Source organism: Vidua chalybeata, chromosome 11 (assembly GCF_026979565.1).
Source record: "Vidua chalybeata isolate OUT-0048 chromosome 11, bVidCha1 merged haplotype, whole genome shotgun sequence".
Classification (NCBI taxonomy): domain Eukaryota; kingdom Metazoa; phylum Chordata; class Aves; order Passeriformes; family Viduidae; genus Vidua; species Vidua chalybeata.
In genome coordinates, this window is record NC_071540.1 from 21,293,062 (window position 1) to 21,309,674 (window position 16,613).

The 16,613-nt window shown below is 45.9% G+C and overlaps 1 protein-coding gene and 1 long non-coding RNA gene across 7 annotated transcripts in view; one reads left to right on the forward strand and one right to left on the reverse strand.

Annotated features, from left to right (window-relative positions):
- Positions 1-16,613, forward strand: part of LOC128793409 (uncharacterized) — a 78,357-nt gene that overhangs the window by 32,034 nt on the left and 29,710 nt on the right. For 3 of the 6 annotated variants that reach the window (XM_053952557.1, XM_053952562.1, XM_053952561.1), the window contains exon 1: positions 11,793-11,901. The exons of 2 other annotated variants lie outside the window; for them this stretch is intronic. In XM_053952557.1, coding sequence (XP_053808532.1) covers positions 11,793-11,901 — 109 coding nt within the window. Of the gene's footprint in view, positions 1-11,792; positions 11,902-16,613 lie in introns of those variants that run through there. One more of the 6 variants, XM_053952560.1, reaches the window with a different exon arrangement.
- LOC128793415 (uncharacterized) lies at positions 7,497-15,652 on the reverse strand. The gene is made up of 3 exons (XR_008432800.1): positions 15,571-15,652; positions 11,774-11,984; positions 7,497-8,624 (listed from the first exon to the last, which is right to left on the reverse strand). It is a non-coding gene; the product is annotated as an uncharacterized LOC128793415 (long non-coding RNA).

Here is a 16,613-nt window from a genome sequence, read left to right on the forward strand (position 1 = left end):
CATCCAAATTCAGGGAGTGAACTGTTCCTGGCTGCAGGAACAAGAGTGTATGATTCTGTGCACAGTGAGGTGAGCAATTAATGCTGCATTGATGTGTTCAGTTTATTAACATTTGTTTATAAGCCAACTCTAAGGACACTGTACTCTCACTAATAACTTCAGCTTGGCTTTTAGAATATTTGGAGTGCTAATCCTAAACAGCACAGGATCAGATAATGGTGTGGTATAAAAATCACTCAATATAAGTTTCTGCAATAGAATAATGTACATTAAATATATACAATATAGAAAGCAATAAGATGCCTTCTATATAATATTATTTATGTAAGTATATAGAATTACTTATTTGAATGTGTATGTATATTGAGGAGTTTAGGAACAAAGACAATTCTTTAATGTTGTCATAAAAAAGGAAAAACAAAACCTCTTTTTTTCTGAGCAAACATATCCCAGGTTTCACCTTCCTGCTACTAAATGAATGAATCAAAATGATGTAACAACTGCATAAGGTTTTATCTGATTAGAAAATTCAGCAGTGCCTGACGCTGAATTGCCCTATTGTTCCTACTCTGGAGATATGCAGGATTTTCTACAGCCATTGTAATACTTGTCCCTTTTTTTTTTTTTTTCATGGACAGGTCTGATTACTATTACCTAGGCTATATTTCCTTTATGAAGAAAAAGGCTTTTCATAAAGCAGAAAAGGCTTAATTATGTACAAAACTATTTTTACTGACTATAAAAGCACATGAGCATCCTTCAAGTTGTGCTCCTAAAGCTTTTTCGTGGCATGTGGGGTCAGGAGAGGGAATGAACAGAAAAGTTTGAATGCAAGATTCCAATGCAGTTTGTCTTTTTTTCACACAAACCTGGAATCTTCATGTTAGAATTTAAAAAAAAAATTAAATATAAAAATAATATTTATTTGGGTTCCCATAATACAATATTTGGAAATTGATTTATTTAGAAAAGGGTTGTTTTATTTCTCTGGGTGTATCTAGAGAAGCTTTGGAGCAAATCAGTTCTCTGCTGGTACCTTTATGTTGGCAGAAAAGCCAGGAATGAGTGAGCAGCCTGTTGCTTTGGCAGCATTTGAGGAAAGATCTCCCCTTTCCCGTGTCCTCAGAGAGCTGACAACAAGGTCACACTGATCTGAGGAAAGCCGAGCAACTTCTGGAAATCCCAAATCAGGTCAACAATGCAAGATCTGTCCACCATTCAGATTTAAATGAAGTCACCTTCCACACCGCTTTCACTGATGTTTAAGATTTTTTTCATTATTATTTGGTATTGGCTGGTTTCTGTGAAATCCAACAGCTCTGCTCCTCTAGGCTCTAGCCAAGGAAATCTAGACAGTTTTTGTCATCTCTGCAGCATTCATTTCATAGAAATGCTGCACATTGATTCAGTTAAAATATGTAGGTAGAAGATCTCCTAAAAGCAATCTTCCATGGAGCCTGCAGGAAGGCAGCTGACTGCAGCCAGACTGGGCCACACAAAAAGAAAGGTGGAACAAAGTGAGCTGCAGACTGCCAGACACTGGACAATATTTCTGTATTTTTGGGAGACTACATTTTTAGCTCCTTAAAGCCAGTGCTGGGTGAGAGACTGTTTGCTAGAGGTTCCTCTACAATGTTTAAATCTCTTTGTTTTAATAATAATAAACTTTAAAATGGAGAAAGTTAAAAGGACTTTTATTGGTTCTTTGTAAGACTCGATGGGGAAGCCCAAAGTTGAAGCAAGGTGAAAGAACCTTTACTTGCTGCAGGTGGAAACAGGGTTATTGCCATCATTATATTGAAAAGGTTTGTCTTTGTACTGATTTTCCTATTTTCCTTAGGAAAGATGGGATAAAATTTTGGTGAGAAATTGAAGCCCAGCAGCTTAAATACCCACGTATTTCTAGCACAAAATCTGGGCAATTTGCTTTCCTCTTCCTGCTGGCTTGTATCCTGCTGCCTTTTGAAATGGAAACTCTTGTGACCCTCTAACCCTCTTGTTACTCAGAATAAAACTCTTTTAATTGTGTTTTGGAGGAGCATGCAAGGAGCTCCCACACTACTAATCAGCTTTGCTGGTTTGGGTCTGTATCTCCAGGACTCATGTCAGCAGAATAGCTTGATATTATTGCCGCTCTGCATCACTGATTTAATGCTGAAGAACTTTAAAGGTGCAGGTCCCCATTTCTATCTGTGTGTTCCTACAGAGTGAGAGCAGCTCCTGGGCACACCTGGCAGTGCCTGGGACCTTGCAGGAGGACTTGGGCAGGCGCTGCTGCTCTTTGGGGTGCCTGAAAGGCTTCTGGCAGTGTCAGAGAGGGTGACTGCCTGCTGGGCAGGGCTGCTTGTGGGCACAGCACTAACACTGAGACAGTTTTTGGAAGAGACCTTACTGTTTGCTTGCAGTGTATCACGTGGAAACACAGGTCAGCTTTAGACCCTGGCACCTCTTCACACAATTAAAAACAAAAAAACCCCAAACCCTTCTAGCTAGAGTCTGTGTTTTGCACTGGCCAGAAGCATGTCTGGATGGATTTAAATCAGACCTGTCTTAAGCTGTTTGAAGTGATCTGCAGCTTTGGTTTGAATGATGGAACTGCTGCCTTCCAGTGCTAGAACTCCAGAAGTGGATAGTACTGAAAAATCCTCCTTTATATTGGGAAGGTGGTAGTTTGTCAATATAAAATCCTGCCCTGCTGTAGCTTCCCCTTGGGCAGACCCTCACCCATTTTAGCACTGTTTCTTACATCATTTGCCTTCTCACCATCCTCAGAAAACACAAACACTGCTTTAGCTTTTCACATTTCAGTATAACTGTGTTTAGCACCGAGGTTTGCCCCAGCTGCAGCCCATTGTGCACAGAGCTGCCGCAGCTGCCCATTTGCTGACATTTGTTCATAGCTCTGCTAATGTGCCTCTGTTTGGCCTTCAGCATTCCAGGAGTAGGAAGGCCACTTAACCTGCATCCTAGCTCTCTGATCCTGTTTGATCAGGAACAGTGATGCAGGAACTACCCTTGGACAAATGACTCTGCTGAGAACACTCCCAATTGCCCTGTAATAAACCTGCTGTCCCCCTGAAAGCCACGATGAGGATAGAGAGGGTAACAGTGATTGAAAGGTCAACAAGTGTGAGCACTGACAGAATAAAAGAAACAAATTATAATGCTGAGGCCATGATGCTGAGAGCGCCCTGTGTCTAAATCCTGGCGTGGTTGGAGCCTGGGTGTGTCAGCATGAGTGCCACCCTGTCCTGGTCCCACAGGAGAGGACGCAGGATCTCAGCATCCCTTTATCCTCTCTGTGGCTGAGTGCTCACAGGCTTAACTCCAGTGCTGGAGATCACTCATGGAAAGAGATCAGAATTCACCAAGTGTCACAGTGCTAAGCTCCCTGTGTGAGAAGGAGCTCTGTGCTGATGAGTCTTCCAGCCTCCAGCCTCCCCGTCTGGACCAAACACACCTGGGGCAGATCCCATCAGTACTGGTGGGAAGTGTTCACCTGGCTATGCTGGGCTTGAGTCAGAATTTGTCTCTTAATAAGATGTAAGGAGAAACTTTTCAGTGTTCTCAATAAGGTAGGAAAATGGAAACATACTACAACTGATATGTTCTGTCGTCTTGTCCATTTGTTCCGAAAGGGACGGTCCTGGTGAGCTGACTCTGGGCCTCACCCCACTGACACAAAGCAGGGAGAAGCTAGCTAAAAGCCAGTTGTGCAAGTCCTGTTTGATTTTTTTTAATGAAACCTTTTATTTGCTGGGGTAAAAATAAACTTTATGGTGTTTTTGTCATCCTACAATTCTGCTGACCCTATGCTCTTTTGTGCATTTGCCTTTTGTATTTGAGACCATTCAAATTCTGATACTTTGAGTTCTGCATTGTTTGGGGGTTTTTTTTGTTGTAAACCAATAAAGCCATGTGTTCATTCAACAGTCACATGTTTCCTGTAGTTTTAATACCTGAAGTCTGAACAAAAACTGCTGGTACTGAGCTGCTGGTTCAGTGTCCCAGGGAAACAGCCTGCATGGGCTTTGAAGGATTTAATTAATGCCATAACCTTTGGGTGTTTTTTATTATTATAGTCTTTTACACAGACAGATCACTTAAAACTTGATCTGTTTTATTACCGCAAAGCATGCACGAGATAATGTTGTACACATCATCATCTCTAAATGTGTTTGCACAAATGAGTTTCAGACAACCTGCTGTACAGACTGCAGTTTGGGAAGTTTAATGGGAGAAGGAATTCCTGCAGAGAAAAGGTTGCAGTGATCAGAGATCCCTCCCAGCAGGAGCTGGGTAAACCTGTGCAAGGCCAAGTCAGGTAGAGCTTAGACCTGGTGCACCAGCAGCCCCTTTCAGCTAGAAGGGAGCACATCCACACTTTTCGTTTTCACATGCAGAGACTGATTTTCTCCTGTAGATGAATATCCAGATCTGGGTGATTATAACAGAAATGAGATCCCATGTTCTTACCACAAACATGATAACCCAGGATGTGATTTCCTGACCATGACTGAAACCATGTTTGGGTGGCATTGCTCCTAAGAAGTCTTTTCTGATTCATTTTCATTCCAGGGTGTTCTGCAGACCTTGCTGATGCCTAATTAAACATGGTTTAAGTGAGTTATCCACAGATAACTCACTGTTCTTTCTCAGACATTCACCACCCACTAGTAGATCTCTTTGGGGCAGGATAGAAGCAACTATGCTCTGAAGTCACAGAATCACAGACTGGGTTAAGTTGGAAGGGGCATTTAAAGAGGACCTAGTTCCCTCTGCCCTGGGCAGAGACACCTTCCACTATCTCAGGTTGCTCCAAGCCCTGTCCAACCTGGACACTTCCAGGGATGGGGCAGCCACAGCTGCTCTGGGCACCCTGTGCCAGGGCCTGACCACATTCATCACCACCACACTTGGTCTGCTCAAGAACTACAGAATTACTCTGGTAATACTGGATATTTTTCTGTCAGATGCAACTGAAGGAGAAAGAGTGGCTGTCAGGGAATTGTGACTACATGGTGTGAAAACCCTTCAGGTCAGTTGGAAAGTGATGCGTCACGCACTTTCCACTCTGATGCATGAGTAAGGAAGAATGCAAAGATTGGTGGCAAAGTGTGGTTAGGTGGATCAATAAACCACAGGATGTTTTGGGTTCTGGAGCTGTAAGGAACAGTGGGAGGCATTGGAAAGTGTGTATTCACCAGCACCTAGGGACTGCTCCCATGCCTGAATGCAGGTATGAAACTAAGAAGTAGGAAATGGTAGCAGGAAGCCTCAAACTGAATTGGCAATGCTACAGAAAAAGTAGGAAAAACCAGGAAATGGGACCCCAGCACATCCTTAAACTTGCTGTGCAGCAAATGTTTGTCTGTGGAGTCTTTGTCCTTTACTGTGTGGGATGCCCTAAACCAGGACATTCTTTCCTGCTGCTGTGTTCCTAGATTGCTGATGTTCTAATTTTGAACAGATGTCTCTAGTAAGTAAATGGTGATTAAGTTTTGCATTGGCCAATTTCATGTTCTGGCTGTAGATAGGAGGACACACATTGCTTCCTGTGAAGGCATCAGAGCTCAGTCTGTGACTCATTACATTGACGGTGGCCAGTGCTCAGGTTCAATAACTGTAGCAATTGTATTCCCTGAAAGTTACCAGCCCTTCCAAGGAGGGAAAAACCATGCTGGGATGGTCTTTGGCTTTGTGAGAGGTGACTGATTCCAAGGAGCATTTACACCTGCCAGCCTTTGCTACTGCTGTCAATGCTCAGGGGATCAGGTAACAGTTCAAAAGAGAGGATCTGGAATGTTGTGACTTTTGCTGTAAGTTTAAGAGAAGATAATTAGAGTTGCTGCTCCTGCACTCAGCTGGATTCAGAACAATGTAGATGCAGCTGCAAAAGGCCCAGAGCTCTTGGAGTGTGGCCTGTGATGTGGTTGACTCAGCAGCTGAACTGAGGAACTTTATCTCTAAGAGCTCTTTACTGAAACCAAAATATACCAGAACAAAAATCTCCCAGCACTTTTAAGCAGAGTCCTGGTTAAACTGCTCAGTAGTTTGTGAATTGAGGTGACTGTACTAATCGGATGTTGGACAGAGGCTGATTGAGTTCATGTCTCATGGCTGGAAATCATGAACACTGAAAGCTTAATTCACCATGCCTTTATCACATCACCCGTTTCAGGAATCATGGCCTTTGTTCATGCAAGAATCAAATTCATGTCTGAATGGAGAGTGCTTCCAGTAGCCTGGGATCGGGATGCTTCTTTCCAGGCCAAGATGATGAAGGATCTGGGCCTTGATACTCATGACCTGAGAGGCTCTGCGTGGTGTAAGAGCAGGGACAGTCACGTGTGTTCTCTGAACGAGTGTCTGGTACTGAGGTGAACTGGGGAGAGTTCCCTGACCACTCGTCCTCTGATGCAGTCCTCTGGTCACATGGATCGCAGGGTTCCTGTTCTCTGCCTCAGCAAAGCACCTCTGGTGTTAAGTTTTCACTTCATTTGCTACATTAATTTTCTATGAACTAAAAAGAGACAATAAGGTTTTATTTGTGTATGTTTTGTTGGGTTTCAAAAAAAATTTTGGTCCATCTTTCCTTGCTATTAGCTCTTTCAAATAAAGAAATTCACAGTAATTTTCCCTAGTTCTATTCCTACCCAGTTACTTTGTTGACTATTTTGTTTATTGGATTTGTTATTTAAAATCTGTTTCCTTATGGCTCTCTTTTTTTCTTTTCTCTTCTTTATCAGGGCTGCATGAAGGTAAGCTGAGTCCCAAAGCTATTCTATCCTAAATTCTGGTATTTTATAGATATAAAACTTCAGGGCTGATGGCACCTATACCTGGGATTATTTATGGGTTTTCATAAAAAAGAAAGAGGAAAATACAGAATTGCCTGGCTCCTCTTTTCCTTCCCCACTTCCCAACCCCCTCCCCACAGAGGAGTTTAATGTTAAATGATAAATGTGGAAATTAGAGACCGTCGAGAAAATCCAATTTGGTGAGGAGTTTTAAAAATCCCATAATAAACGCCGAGTGAAATGTATGATTTAATGCGGGGCGCCAATGGCTGCTATTATGTGCTATTAGCAAATCGGGGTTGAGAGTGAATCTTTATCACGGGCGCGCGGGCCGGGGCTGCCTCTGCTGCCGCTATTGATTTGTAGCCGCTTGTCATAATGACATGGGGAAGCAATGAATGGAAGATGTGCTTTTGATAGGATTGAAGGGGTGCAAAGGGGGGAGAAAAAATTCAGCAAGTTTTCTATCTCTTCTGCCTGATTAGATTTTTTTCTTCTTTTAAGAGCTTTCACATTCCAATAAAAATGCTAAATCAGCTCTGAAGCAGAATTGTTAGGGAGTAAATAGCCAGTCACATTTAAAGGAGGAAAAGATCTGACTTTACAGCTCTGGCTTCACAGCAGCCGATGAGTCTAAAGAATATTTCTGGCTCCGGAGAAATTACAGTAGTGGGCGGTGTGAGGGTGGCTGGGACCTGCTCAGAGGACCTGCAGGCAGTAGGCATCAGCATCTGTGGGATGCAGTTTTTCAGGATGCATAGGAATTAAATCCCCAGTGCTGTGTGTTTAAGGAGAGGAGGGTGTGTTTTGTGACCTCTGAAACAAAAGTGACTGCAATGAAAAAAAACTATAAGCCTTTGCCTTATAGTAACAAATAATAAAGGTCTCCTCTGCATCTGGAAAGAAGACTTTTGTAATTTTTATTACAGGTGTTCCTTGTCAGAAACTCGAGCCAGGTTTATATGGGAAAGGAGTGCAATCTCTGTGCTGTTTGGGGAAAGCAGTGTGACTGTGTTGCGGGCTTTCCGGCGAGTCAGGCTCTTAGGAACCAAGAACAGGCTCCTGCCCAGCCATGGCTCTGGTGCACACAGAGAATGAGACAAAAGCCAGGTGTGCTCAGGAGTGGATCTGAGGGTGGGTCAGTGTGTACCTTTGCCTTTCTGATTAATAGATCCACGTGCTTTTAACTTCTTGTCTTCCAAACATTTTGCCTGCCCTGGGAAGGTGGAACTACACCTCAAGGAGCAGAGCTCCACTTTGAGCTCCTTTACATCAAAGTTTGCACATCTTCTCTCATTACTACTATGATTATTATTGTTCTTGTTATTTTTTTTTACTCTGGTTGGGCAGGCTGAAGAGCTGTGGGCTGAGTTTTGGAACTCTGATATTTGGGTCTTCCCTTTTGGCCTGACCAGCCTCAGCTGCTCTTACTTACAGAAACCCTCAAAGAGCAGCTGAGAGAATGTGGTTTCCAGGGCTCACTCTCAGAGTATGAAATAGCAGATTAGAAATCAATGCAAAGAGTCCAAGTGCTCACTTCATCACTCAGGAGAAAGAAATACAGTATTCCTGGTCTGAGCTGTGTGCTCATTAAAATCACATCCTTTAAAAACACCCTTTGAATTAAACAGTGATCAGTGCAGATGGGTGGATTTCATGCCAGAGGCAGGCAGGCTGATGGCAGGTCTGACGTGGTGATCACCTCAGCTCCCACTGTTCTGACTGGGCTCTCCAGGTGTGCACAGCTCATGTCCTCCTGCAGGTGGCTGCACATCTGCCGCAGGAATTCAGTGCAAACCCTTGATGTGTCAAATGCTGCTTTTTCTGGCAGACAAAACAGAGAGGATTAGCACCTGACCTGTTCCTTCTCAAGAGCACTGACTATGAATCACACAGGGTTGGACACTTTAGGAATCCATCTCACCCCTCAGGCATTCCAGCACACTCATACAAACAGAATGGATTATTCCTACAGGAGTGAATGAACAATGAACCAGTGGGAACCCTTTGCTAGGGGAAAGTGCTATTTTGGGCCAGTCTTGTGTGGTGTTTGATAAGAAGATAACAACTTGATTCTCTACATTTATTTATGAAGGTAAATGTAGGCTGGGAATCAACTTTGGGAAGCTTTTGGTGCTAATGTAATATTGCTTCTAGAATGGTTGCTCATACTTCTGAACAGATGAGTCAGCAAAAGTACAGAGGCAGCGTTCCAGCTCCAGTTTGTCCTGTCTTTTGCATCCTAGGTACAAATTTTATGATAACAGCAGAGGAGGCTGATAGAACAACAGCTTTCAAACGTGAAGATGCTGCTGCCAAGGGAAAAGGAATAGTTTGTTTCCTGTGTTTAACACTTACTGGCTTAAATAGCCACTAGGTTAGGTCAGCAGCCTGGAACCTCAGGTCTGTGGACTGCCTAGGTTCTTTTGAAAGCACTCTGGTCAATCTGTCTGTAAGTGTTCAGTGTAACTGTTCATGTTGTAGTACCTGTTCTCCGGGAGCTCAGAGACACCTTTTTGCAAAATGACAGGAGAAGGCCAACTTCGGTCCCTCCTTGTTCCTGCTTGTGTCAGGGGCGGGACCTCTGAAGGTTCCTGCCAGCCCAAACAGTGTGTGATCTGTATGTTTTACCCCAAGTGCATGGGAGTTGTGTGTCCCATGGCATTGGATGCAAATTCTGCCAATGTCTGATCACTATTTAGATCCCTGTATGGTGAGACACAAGCAATCATGTTCTTTTGCTTAGTATTTCATGAATAAACCTGGAGATAAAAAACCCTAAACCCACAGTGACAAGGATAAACAATGGAATGGTAAACAGTAACATAATTTTGGTAAGATGCTGTCAGGATACTGAAGCTGTGGAATTCCTGTGGAATTGTTTTCCTTCTGCCCCTCTTTCTTATGATTTTCCTTGGTTGAAAAGGGAGGAGGAGAGAGAAGATTCTAACAATAGCTTCTAAAATCACCTCTCTTCTTTCAGTGAGTACAGGTGATCCATCTCCACAGGCTCCTAAAAGCACATTGATCATTTTCAATTTGGAAGCTTTTCTGTAATAAAACTGTTTTGTTGTAGCAGAGAAGTTTGGGGGTGTTTATTGTGTTACTGTCTGTTGGAAGACCTGCAAAACCCTTTTCTATCATGCTGAGGGTCCAAGGCTCTGTCATCCAAAGATCCCCTTGCATGTGCACCCTTCCACTCCCCAGCTCTGGCTCCAGGCACAGCTGTCCAGCTGTCCAGCCCAGAGTGTTCAGAGAATCAGCAGATATGAGCACTCTGAGAGAAGAGGAATACAGGAAAAAAGCGATTGGGATAAAACAGGTGTTGACTTAATTGTGATCTTTTTAACAAGATGCAGAAATATTCCTCTGCAGGCAGTCATGAGGCAGTAGGTCCACTGCCAAATGTCCCTTCTAATTCTCTGATGAAAAAAAAAATAAACATGACTATCCAACATCCTGTAGCACAAGTGTCCCCGCAGTGATGTTGTCCAAGGACCGACCAGGGAAGTAGTTGTGGGTTTTTCAGGTTATCTCATTCTGTCCTCACAATGCAAATGTTTAAATATTGCTGGTCTTTGCTGCAGACCCCCCTCCTTAGAAACCAGGGGTGGAGTTTCTGGAGCTGTTTAAACCTAAATAACTGACCATGCTAAAAGGGAGTGTTCCAGTGTTCCTCCCTTCTCAGCTTTGAAATTTGTTCCTGCACCTCCCTTGTGCTGGCATCAGAGCCAAAGCAGAGGCAGTCTGGGTGCTGATGGGGGGTAACATCCCATGGGAGGTGAGAAGACATCCTTCTCCTCCTCCTCGGAAGTTTTCCAGCATGTTAGGTCAAACACACAGTGAGCCACTGCAGGACAATTTTGCAGGGTGCTCATTCCCACTGCTCTGGGGTGGAGGGGTGGCAGGGTGGGTTCCGAGCTCTTTTCGGTGCTGAAGGCTCGTGGTGTTGCAGCTGCCAGGTGGTGTGACAGCCACACATCCCGTTAGCCAACACAGCTCCCACATGCCCTGTGGGAGCACGTGCCAGGCACTGAACCAGCAGCCCAGAGCTGCAGGCCTGGCTGGGTGGGGAGGAGGAGTGTGTCCAGCAGTAGCCTTGCTCACAGGCTGCCAAGATGACAAATATTCCTTAAAGGAGACCATTAAGTAAAATAAACCCATCTTAATACACATAGGGAACATCTATAACAAAACAGATGATACACGTGCGTGTATTTACTGTATTTAAAACCTGCATTTGTGAGATGGACACAGCATTGCCTTTGTCTGAGGTATGCTCACTGGGGACAATGTGCTTGGGATAATCTGTTGCTTGCTGAAATATGTTCCTGTTCTGAGTTAGGTCTGCAACATACAGGACACAAAACACCAGTTCTCCTTGGAATGTGATCCAGTTGGTCTGTGTGGCCTTTGAAATGTGCACTTCATGCTGCTGGAGATGAGCCTGTCATGGCAGCATATAGGAGAGTTTTAGCTTTCAGAGGCACACTGTCCCCCCACACCCCTGGGGCAGCTCTGCCCTACATCACTACAACCCTGGAGCAGCTGCTCTCTAAGCCTGAACAGTTCATTCTCCATTCACAAAGCTCTGGCTCCAGCCATGGACAACAAACAGGCTCTGCACATATGTGTGGGTAGGGAAGATGTTCTTGGGAAGTTTGCTATAGCTCAGATGTGACCCCCTGAATGCCTGAGAGGACAGTCAGCTCCCTTGGTGCTGACTGAAATCACTGGGCTCACACAGAGCTGTGTGTCACAGCTTGTCATTGCCTTTCTCCTGGGGTTTCCTGGCCTGAGTGATGCATGTTAGCTGCCTGACTAATGCTTGGCACCATACAGAGATCTGCAAAATGCTTACAGGGGAGCAGCAAGCACACCTTTAAATATCTCCTCTTTATGATTCAGTCTGTCAGTCTGATGCTTGCTTGGGCACACAGGTATTAATCCATACTCATACTGGAACCCCTTACCTCTATCCTGCAGGTCATAATGCTAGCTGGTGGGAATATGCCAATAAAATGTGCTGATAATTCTCCTCCCGCAGCATTCTCTCTGAGCAGTCTGTCTCTTCCTTGGTCTCCATGTCCTCACAAAGAAGGTAAGGTGAGAGCTAAGGGGTTGGGGAACTGCTGACTCTGCAGCAGCTCAAGCAGGTGCCAGCGAGGCCTCACTGGGATGGGACTGGGAGGAGAGAGTACAAACGATGTGTTAGTAACATGTCCTGCTCCGAAAGTAGGGTGGGGTCCTGCATCCACACCCGGGAGCAGGGAGAGCCACAGCTGTGTCCAAAGTGGCTCTAGGAATGAGGCTGGCTAAGGTGTCAACATTAGAAATGGATGGCAGTGTTGAACTGGCCCTGTGATAGACACGGGAGAAGGAACTTCAAGTTCTAGCAATACAAAAACCCACTGAAACATCTAGGTGGAAGGGAGGGAGTCATGAAGAGGGATATCAGGAGGTGTGAGTGCGGGAGGGTGCCTGAAGATGAGGGAAAATACTGAAGGAGCAAAGGACCATAGGGTAAATAGTAACTTCAAATGAGCTGTGCCATGAACTGATGTGTCCTGATGGCCCTGAGGGGTTGAGCTGAAAGGAGATGGGCACAGCACCAAAATCTGCAACAGCAGTGATGGGGGCAGGCCAAGAGCTGGGCTGTGTGTCCTGCAGAGAGCTCGTCAGTGCAATGGAGGCACCACCCTGGCCACCAGTAAGCCCCACTGTGCTCCGTGAGTTTAGGATTGTAGGGAAGGAGAGGGAGAAAGCAATATTTGGTAAAATCACTGGGGTACAGAAACCTATGTGAGGGTCAAAATGTCGTGGTGTGCTGGTGTGGGGAGAGGTGAGAGCTGGGCTGGTGGAAGGGAGAATAGGGAGAAAGGAACAGTGAAACTCAGTGGATATTGTCCTGGCTTGGGATCATGCTTAGGGATCCTTGCAGGGCTTAGTCAGTGGTGCAGCTCTAGCAGCACAGAAACAGCAGAATTTGGTTATGATGCTGTCTGGGAGGTACCACACTTTCCTGTAGAAACCCCTGAAGCTAACAGGCTCTGGGCTCGAGAGAGAGAAACCACTCAAGCAATCCATCTGGAACTAATGGGGTTTATGCCTTTGATAGGGCTGAGTTTTTTCATACACCTTCTGTAGCCTTTGAGTCTGCTGAGACCTGAACCTTGCTATAATCATTTCCACACAGGACAACAAAGGTTGCTATTTAACCCAAAATTTAGTCTGATATACCCTCCCTGGCAAATAAGCTTGAATAATTACTGCAAATTATTTTTTTTTAAAAATCTGTCTTAATTACATCTCAGAGGATGAAAATTTCCCACCTTGTCTGAGTGCAGAAAGAGCAGCTGGCAAATGGAGGTTTCTCTCTGTCTACTAAATGGAATCTGTTTTCACCAACCCCAGACAGTTCTTAGCCTGCTTATTCTTCTGTTAATTAACACTGGCACCTCATAAGGACTTACCTGAGTCAGGAAGGAGGCACCAGCCATGCTCCTTCCCCATCTCTGGGCAGACCCTACCTCTGTGTGTCAGCTCTGGCTGCTGCCTCGGGAGGGTGGTGGTCCCAGCCTGAGGATCAGCAGGGACTGGTAGTTTCAGGTGGGTCTGAGTCCTGATGGCTTGCAAAGAGACTGAATTCTGAACAGCTGTGAATGCCTGGACCCCTTGGGAGTTTCAGCCACCTCATCAGGCTTGAAATTGTGGGGACAGCTATTAGGAATCTGCCTGGATGTGACCAAAGGCATTAGTCCACCCTATATTAAAAATCACTTCTGGGCCTGGGCTTGACTGCACAAAAATATAAAGTAGTCTGGAGAGTCATTCATCTCCACTACTAACAGAACAGCAATCTCCTCACGATTGCTGTGACAGATGTCTGTTGGAAAATGAAACCTGTCTGTTTCATACAGGAAAAAATGCCCATTACTACCATCAGCTGCCCTTTCCCCCAATGTTGCCAACAAAAAGGTATTTCTGTCCTTGGGGTCTGCCACCACCTATCTGTTCCTCTTGTTCGGTCTCTGAAAATCTTAGCTGTTCCTTGCAAATGTGCTGTGTCTGTGATGGAGAGAGCTGCTGCTCTCCAAACATGAGTCTGGATGCTCCAGAGGACTGCTGGGGACAGGGAAGTTGGTGCCTGGAGCTGTCTCTTTAGGGAAGGGGAGGGGAGGCAACAGCTTTGCTGGGAGGGGATCTTAATCTGAATCACAAACTTTAATTTTGTTGGAAATGGAAGATTAGCTACAATAAAAAGCTAAAGAGGGAAGTGCCTTGAACTCTCAGAAAATTCCTGAACTTCCTATTAATAGATCTGTGTTTAGAATAACGTGAAAAATCTAATTTCTTCAAGCACTGAATCATGTGTATTCCCATTAGTGCTTGGCGTGTCTGCAGCCACACAGCCCCATCCAACCCATCCCTCCTGTGCTGGCTCTGGGGTCATGGTGCAGCAAGAACCTTCATGGGTTCTGTAACATCTCAGCTGTGGAGATTCATCACTGGCCTGGTGATTTTATAAAACATTTGTGTTCTCCATACTTTATTAGTCCCTGACAGACTCAATGTTTATAACATACTTCTCAGCAAGCTGTTTGCAACTCATTGCCCTGCTTGCTTTATAGTCCATAAATATTTAATTCTTTAATAAACTGCTTATATGTAATATCAAATGACTGATGTACTTCTCTCCCCTCTTCAGCAGTGCTACTATTTGCAAAACAATTCTTTTGGTGTTTTGAATAGCAATATATTCTATACATGCTTGAATTTGCTTTTCCTAACTAGCAATTTCTTCAGGGTATTTGGTGAATTGACAGACAACACAATGGCTCCTACAGTGCTATGGGAGCAGCCCTTTCCTAAAGTCTCCATGAGGAGACTTCCAAATGGTCAATTGACCATTCCAAGTGGCTGCAATCTGCGTGTCTTGGACCCCGAGGGTGATATTTCTGGTCGTGTTTCCCATCTGTGCATGTCAGGAAGTGGCAGGAACCACTTGAGCATGTTGGGCACTGTGCAGAGCGGTGTGCCAGATGCTACACGGGGGTGTCATGGGTCAGCATCCTGACTCTCACTGCGTGCTGCACCCCCACTTCTTCCGCCTCACCCACTATGCTCCATGCTCATTTTCCCAGCACAGAGCACAGTCTCCTTCCTGCTCCTCTCTGGCAGCACTTGTGGAAAGAGTGACTCTGACTGGGTTTGGTCCTATGCTTCCTTCCATCTTCCCTGGGGGCTTCTCTACCTGAGGAGCAGGCAGCAGGCCGCTGGATTCCCCTGTCCAGTCCCCAGCCTTTGGGCTCCTCTTGGAGCGCCAGATCCTGTTTGACATGCAACAGGAGCAGGAACCTTGAGCAGGAGCAGTGTCAGGCAAGTGAGGCCATGGCTAGAGCCATCAATCTGCCCTGCAGCCTGCTCCATGTCTGGGTCAAAAAGCCCTCTGAGGCTGTCAGCCAGCCATTGTTAGGGTGATGGGCTGCACCTGGCTACACCAGGATCTATGGACAGAGGGGACAGACCTGTGGAGCTGGCAGGGAGGGCTGTCCATCAGCACGGACACGGGAAGGGATGGTGACACTGCACCACCATGTTTGTGCCTCCCAGCCTGTCTGTGAGTCCTTGTCTTACCCTGCATCTTGGGGCAGGTTTCTACTCAGGCTTTGCCCTTTAGTCTCTTCCCTAAGGCTCATGGCATGCCAAGGCACCATTAAGGATTAGGCACTCTGCCCTGCAAAAGCCAGGTGGGGGAAAGGTTCAGCACCTGGAATGACGACAAGGGCGTGCTGGGGGCATAGCCCTTCTGTAGAGTCGCTTTCTGTTGGTTTTGGTTGTTCCATATTCCCAGACTCTGTTTGGTCTGGACACCTTGGTACTGAGCTGCTTTGAGGCTGGAGACCAGAAAGATGAGGCAGAACCAGGTGACACCACTGGGGTTGGCATTCTGCAGCGTCCAGACCTGCAGTGTCACAGTGCTGGGTTCAGGAAGCCATTGGCTGGGCAGTCGATGGGGTGGAACTAGATTTTCATTAAGGACCCTTCCAACCCAAACTATTCCATGATATGATTCTATGATCTGCTCAGATCATTCCATCTGATCATGGCTGCTCTGTTCCTCACAGACGGCTTTGGGCTGCTCACTTGGGTCTGGGCTGGTTTGACTGCAGATTCCTTCTCACCAGGGTGGCAACAAGCCTTAGCCATGCCCTGAGAGGCTGCACGGGCATGGGCAGGACATTCACACACAGCTGCTGGGCCAGGTTGCTGTTGGGTTATCCTTGATGTCCAGAATTTTTGCAGGTAGTTTGTAGTGGCAAGCCCAGGTTTGGAATTGATGTCCAGAGGCCGTCCTGGTGTCCTGGTTTTGATCAGCCTGTTGCCTTTTCTCAGTCTCCTGGGCACCCTTGCAGAAGAGGGAGTGCAGAAGGGACACATCTGTTGAGATGTGGGAAGGGAACGGAGAGAGGTGACAGCTGGATGGGCCTGTGGTCAGGAGTCTGAACAGCATGGGGCAGCAGCTGCTGTCTTGTCTACAGCACCCCGTGCACACTGGTCCTTAGACACAGACTAGAGTGTAAGCCTCCTGTCTGGGCTCTCAGTGTTCCTTTGAGGCTGGCCTGCCTAAGGCCCCTGGTTACTGTGTGCCTGGGGTCACAGCCTGCTTTGGGCAGGCCTTCACAGCGCTGCCGTGCCTGTGACAGCAGCACACTCTTAGAGACAGTGGGGCCACCCTGCTCTGACCACCAAGGGACTGCTCAGGAGCCTTTCTGAAGCCACAGGTATGGTCTGGGCATGCCCAGAGCATGG